Raw genomic sequence first — 6,371 nt, forward strand, 5'->3', positions numbered from 1 at the left:
GTCTGTCTCTTTCATCGTCAATCGATCAAACTCGACCATAAGAGTTTGGAGTCGTGCTTCTTTTACTCTCTCTGCTCCAAGATTGCGAGTTTTGATTGCATCCCACACAGCTTTAGCTGTATCTAAGTTTCCAAGTTGCAACATGAGAGATTCAGAGACCGATTGAAAGATAAGGGCACTGGCTAGGTCGTTTTTATCGATATCAGTGGATCCAGGATCAATCGTATCCCAGACCTTATGAACACGCAACAGCAACCTCATCTTCATTGCCCAAGCAGTATAGTTGGTACTATTTAGCATAGGACATTGAATAGAAGAGGGAACAGCCTCCTTCATGTTGCTTGTTGGAACAAGCTCACTCATGTCTCTTTCGTATGTTTGTGTGTGTAAAACAAAACAAATCGCCAAGCTCTGATACCAAATCTAGAATAGAGAAAGATTATGAATTCAAGAATTTAAAGAATAACTCTCTTTATTTGCTTAAGAAAATAACTCAAAACTTAAGCTTCTAAAACTCTTAATCTCTCTCTAATCTCTTAAGGTTACCACAACTTTGATAACTCATATATATAGAGAGGAGATAACACCTTATTCTAATAGGAATTGTATCTAGATAACTCCTAAACACAATCCAATTCCTAAGTCATAACTCAACTAGGAATTAAATAACTTGTCTCCTAAGTCTTCTTCTTCAAGCTTATCCCAACATTCATATCCCATCATATCAAATGTTTGCATGTTAGTTTTGAATTGAAGTCCTTGAATGACTCCAGAGGCATAGTCATAGTACCCCTCCACAGATACCAGATATTCTCCCATGCGATAGTCGATCTCAAACTTGCCAAAACAATGTAAGTAAAACAAAGCTTATTATAACATTTGAAAAAAAGAGCTTATAACATTGAATAACTTGAATACAAGGAGAGTTAAGTATCAGTTTCCAAGAAATAGGTACATACCGTCTGTGTAAAACCTCCTCTGCTAGAGACACCATGGATGGAGCCACTTTCTAGTCCTTTATAATTCTTGACATAGTCAAACCTGATGAACTGTATGCCTTGAGAACCACCTCGTACATGAATCTTTGATATATCGTCATGGTCTGATCCATCATCCCACTCCTTGCCTCCCTTACCTCCTTTCTCATCCAGTCTAATAGGGGTGATCCAAGTTACATATGCTCCAAGAGAGCCAAGTTGTAAATAAGAAGATCCGTGAAATCCAATTATCTTCTTCCCATAGACTTGAAGGGTAAACTTAGTACCATCGTCTTTAAATCCAAAGAGTTCAGAAGTCCTGAAATTTGTTTTGAATTGAAGTGCTTGAATACGTTCAGGGTCAGTGTAGTAACCATCAACAGATTCCAGATGTTCATTTCTTAGATGGTCAATCTCAAACTGCATATATAAATTTGTAAAACAAAGATGAGCATTCTCCACATGAACTCAACGAATGGGAATAAATTTACTTATTAGGAGATTAATTAACGTGAGTTCCAAGCCATACAATCTGTGTGCAGCCACGAGTCACCGGACCATGGGATGATCCTTCTTTCTGTATTCCACTCTTGACATAGTCAAAATATATATACTGTATGCCTTTCACTCCAACTCGTACATATATCTTTGTTACGTCATCATGGTCAGGCCCATCATCCTTCATCCCATTTATATTTGTTTACCAAGATCCCTCTTGCAGCCAACCTTTCGGTCATCTCGAGTTGATTTCAATCTTGATCTGTACAAGAAGGGTTCTCATAGTCAATATTTATCATCAACCAAACTCCATATATAATTCTTTACAAGGAACCATTTCATCAAAAGTTAATTACTATCTAATAAGTTTTATCAAAACAATAAACTTATTCCAATAGCTATATTAATAACTGCCATGCACATATTTCTTGTTCTACAGTTTTTAATAACATGCTCGATCGTTACAATAACAATACTTCATATAAGACTGACCTTGATTGGAGCGAGCGAGAGACAGAGAGAAAGACTGATTCAATGAACAGAGAGTGCTATGTAGATCTTTAAGTTGAGGGGTTGGAGAGCCTTGGAGGTATCTTCTTTATATACATCAAGTTTTGCCTCTTTTACGTACGTCAATAAATTTATATTACTATATTTTTTTTGCTAAACATGTAAATAATTATATTACTATATTTGAGTCTTCGTTCTTCAGTCTGCATTGTATATTTGAAGTTGCTAAAGAATTATTGAACGTAAATTATAAATATAAAGACTACCTGAAGAGTCTCCCGCGAGATGACAATAGTTTTTTGGATTTATCATAACATAGAGACAAAACTACTACGACACATCATCATTAACGTTAGATGATCAAAACAATTTAATTAAACAGTCGTACGTTTCCATATGATAATATATTAATTTCCAAAGTTTGAATTTTGATGTTATCTTCTAATATACGAAAGAAGAAACTTTTTAAAAATATTATATCAATCAATTATCAGGATGGTCGTCTGTCTTTGAAACACAAAACTCATGCTTACCTTCCATCCTGGTGAATTTTAAAAGTCTTTGTTTTACAAAAAAAATTAAAAATTAAAAATCAAAAATTAAAAATTCTTCAAATATATAAGATGTAATTGGTATTTTAATATTTCTGAAAATATTTTAAGACAGTGTTATTAAATGGAAAATTATATGAATCTCTTAATTAGGGTAAATTTGTTAAATACATAAAAACCTACTCTTCTCGGAGAAATAGGTGACATCTATTTCTAACTTTTTTTCTTTTTAATGATACACAAAAACATTACTATGATTAAAATAAAAGAAGAAAAAACTTAACGAAGAAAAGTTTAATGACATCATACATCAGAGCAACCGAGAATATGGTTTGCTGCTAATAAGCATTGGAAATTTGGAACTCAGATCTGAGAAAACTTATTATTGTCTATACATGATATTTGTCTAGTGACATGTTTAAAAACACCATAGGAGATATCCAATGGTACGTACTAAACTACTACAAGATAACGAGATCAGTCAAGAACAAGATCAAACTTGGTCGGTGATAGCTTACTGGCTTTTCCATTAAACCCTACGATTTTGTGGAGTACGAAACATGGCTCTTTTGTTTGGCTTCAACGTAAGCATTAGTAAAACTTTGTATCCACTTTCATCTTTACTTTACCATAACTAACAACAACAATAACAACATATATATATATATATATATATATATATATTCAAGTAACTTAATTATTCTATTGACTTTCATCTACTTTAGCATTAGTATTTCGGATTAGTACCAATGTTGTGAATATATGTGAAGAGTATAGGAGATAAGTACATATATCTAGTTAAGATTATATTCTAGTATATCCCATAGAATATCTCTTGTGTATATTGGTAGGTTAGATATCTTCTCATGAATATATATATGGTGTACTACGTTCATATTCAATACACAACAATACATTTCTCATGAGCTACCATTTGAAAAAAAAAAAAAAAACTCAATAGGTGCGGAAAAATCATAAATGCATGAGATATGTGAAACAAGAAAACATATAACATATTTCCGTAGGTGAAAACGGACATAACGGTTCAATGTTTATGAAAAAAATCTGACCCAAAAAAAAATGTTTATGGAAAAACAACGTAGGAGAGAGTACATGAACATAGAGATCATTAAAGAAAAGGATCAAGCTTGCTCGAGAAAATATATATCGTTGGGGCTCAAATTGATCATGAAGATTCTTAATCACTACCTTGTGCGACAAGTTTCTCCACGTCGTGAAGAGGAGGATCCATCGGAAAAGAATATGCTCCGAGAGAGCGAAGAACATCATCATCAGCCTGTCCATGGAACCCAACAAGAGCACAACCTTTGCTCTCGAGCACGAAATCAACCACATTCTTTTTTTCAGACGCATTTCCAAATACTGTAGAGGTTCTCCCTTTTGATGTTTTGAAAGTCAACGACAGTATCCACGTTCCTGTATGTATCCCGTCTAGGAAAGTCCCCTCCACGGACGTGAGATATTCATTTGGATAGTCCATTACAAACTGCAACAAAATTAGCATATAAGATGTTTTCAAGAACATATAGATAGACATATCGTATTCTAAAGAGTTTTAAGAATTTTAACCTCTCCTTCTTTTCCAGTGTATTCAAGCTTGGACCTGCCGTGCTGACGGGACTCGACTTTGCCGTCGTTATCGTATTCGAACTCAATACACCTTACATATTCATCATCATAATAAACGGACACCTTTCTTACACCTTGGTAGGTACCATCATCCCAAAAGTAGCCTCCGCGACCACCCTCACGACCACCTTCGAGTTCTAATTTTGTATGAGGAATTGTTTTCAAATAAGCTCCTAGAGAGTACAGGTGCGTCTCAGCAGTTCCATGAAACCCAATGATCTCCATGCCCTTGCATCCAAGTGTAAACTTTTTACCCTCTTCATCGTAGTCAATTGGTTCCGAAGTCTTCATGTTGGTTTTGAATTGAAGTGCTTTAATCACACCAGATTTATCATAGTAACCGTCAACAGACAGCAGATATTCCTTGTCAAGATGGTTAATCTCAAACTGCAAAAGAAATGGTTTTAAAAACATTACTTTGACATTCACTAAATCCAAAGTTAGTTCTTCTTCCTACAACTCCTAACCTATAAAGACAAACTGCACAATCAATCCGAGCAATGACACGGCCGTGATGGCACTGAATAAACCACCTATATATACCTCCTAGTCGTCAAACTTAAATGGAGTTTAGTTTAATTTTGTGGTTATATATATAAACATACCGGTTTCAGCGTGAAACCTCTACGCGACCTAGAACCATGGACTTTCCCTTCTTCCGGATGTCCATCCTTGTCGACATAATCGAAGTTGATGTGTTGTATGCCTTGAAAACAAGTACGTGCATGAATCTTGGTTACACATTCATGGTCGGCTCCATCATCCCATATCTTTCCTTTCTTGGCCCCTTTTGCTGCCATTTTTGTTGGAGTAATCGGAGTAACATATGCTCCAAGAGTAGTGAGTTTTTTCTTAGCAGTACCATGAAACCCAATGATTTTATTTCCATGGACTGCTAGTGTAAACTTTTTGCCACCAGTATATCCCATGAGTTCCGAGACCCTCAAGTTTGTTTTGAGTTGAAGTGCTTGAATCCCCGCACCCGGGTAATGGTAACCCTCAACAGATTCAAGATACTCTTTTCGTTGATGGTTAATCTCAAACTGTTATAAGGAAGTTGGTTAATAAATTAAATCAGTGTTATTATTATATACACTTGATGACATAATAATTTACAAGTCATACCATCTGCGGGAAACCTATACTCGGAGAACCATGGAATGACCCATCTTTACGTTGTCCAGTCTTGGTATAGTCAATCTTGATGAGATCTATGCCTGACGTACCACCCAAAAAATATATCTTTGCCACATCATCATGGTCGGATCCATCATCCCATACTTTATATTCATCTTGTGTACTCAAGCTCCCTTCCGCCTCCAATCTTTGGGTCATCTCGAACGAATTTGAATCTTGAGACATAGAGTTGTATCATGTTGCTTAGAGCTTGTATAGTGATGGTTCTAACTAAAGTTGTCAACAATTTAAGAATTTAACTAAAGTTTCTGAAACATTCCTCTAAACGCGTATCTATTTTGGTTTTCATGCAACATAAACAAGGAGGATCACATTTGTTGGGTGACGAAGCAGTTCCATCTATCATCTAACAAGTAAACATTATAAGATCTAATGATCTAGAATGTTAAAACTATTCATATTACTTTTATAATATACTTTATCTAATAAATAAGGCTTAAACACTGGCATACATAAAAGTAAACATGCATAGGTAGAGGAAGAAGAAGAAGAGCTAACCTTTGATGGTGGTCTCGTGAGAGAGGCTGAGAGCGAAGAAGAAATGAAGAATAGAGGAATAGTACCGTGGTGGTCTATAAGCTGATTGATAAATGTTGTTTATATAAGATGCAGGTTTAGGTATTTTAAAAATCATTATCCAGAAGAATAAACTTTGTTTGGGTCTTTTATAAATGTTATAATATGACTTCAACATTGACATAGACATCTCAACATTTCTAAATTTAAGCCGCCCCTCAATTTGTAGTAGATAGAAATCTTTTATTCTTTTTGTTTTTTTTTTTGGTCATCCGATTGATTTTACTAGTACCATGGCGAAATACCATGGAATTACAAACTGATGTTGGAGACGTACAAGATTTTCAATGAAAAATAAACATCTAAGAGCAGTAAAACTATATATAATATCAAAAAACATGTGTTTAAGTATTAGTTTATTACAATATTTAATATTTTTCACGGATCTTAGGTAATTCTTACAAGTAGCACA

At 34.7% G+C, this 6,371-nt stretch overlaps 2 protein-coding genes across 2 annotated transcripts in view; both read right to left on the reverse strand.

Annotated features, from left to right (window-relative positions):
- LOC17898724 (jacalin-related lectin 44) overlaps positions 1 to 1,714 on the reverse strand; it is a 17,823-nt gene extending 16,109 nt beyond the window's left edge. Inside the window, 4 exon segments of the mRNA XM_006305954.2 lie at positions 714 to 837; positions 960 to 1,397; positions 1,507 to 1,656; positions 1,658 to 1,714. Of these exon segments, the coding sequence (XP_006306016.2) occupies positions 714 to 837; positions 960 to 1,397; positions 1,507 to 1,656; positions 1,658 to 1,714 (769 nt within the window).
- Positions 1,715 to 3,734: 2,020 nt separating this feature from the next.
- On the reverse strand, positions 3,735 to 5,521 carry LOC17897658 (jacalin-related lectin 12). Its single transcript, XM_023788777.1, has 4 exons — positions 5,312 to 5,521; positions 4,792 to 5,229; positions 4,127 to 4,573; positions 3,735 to 4,043 (listed from the first exon to the last, which is right to left on the reverse strand). The coding sequence occupies exons 1-4, from the start codon at positions 5,519 to 5,521 to the stop codon at positions 3,735 to 3,737; spliced, it is 1,404 nt and encodes a 467-aa protein (XP_023644545.1).
- Positions 5,522 to 6,371: the final 850 nt, after the last annotated feature.

Source organism: Capsella rubella, unplaced genomic scaffold (assembly GCF_000375325.1).
Source record: "Capsella rubella cultivar Monte Gargano unplaced genomic scaffold, Caprub1_0 scaffold_1, whole genome shotgun sequence".
In the NCBI taxonomy this organism is placed as follows: Eukaryota; Viridiplantae; Streptophyta; class Magnoliopsida; order Brassicales; family Brassicaceae; genus Capsella; species Capsella rubella.

What these genes read in the sequence shown, in the direction of transcription:
- LOC17897658 (XM_023788777.1), bottom strand. Translation starts at nt 5,521, where the DNA reads ATGACCCAAAGATTGGAGGCGGAAGGGAGCTTGAGTACACAAGATGAA. An exon ending in GAGGTTTCACGCTGAAACCG is followed by an intron (nt 4,574 to 4,791) that starts GTATGTTTATAT and finishes TTTCTTTTGCAG; the next exon opens with TTTGAGATTAACCATCTTGA. An exon ending in ACACTGGAAAAGAAGGAGAG is followed by an intron (nt 4,044 to 4,126) that starts GTTAAAATTCTT and finishes ATTTTGTTGCAG; the next exon opens with TTTGTAATGGACTATCCAAA.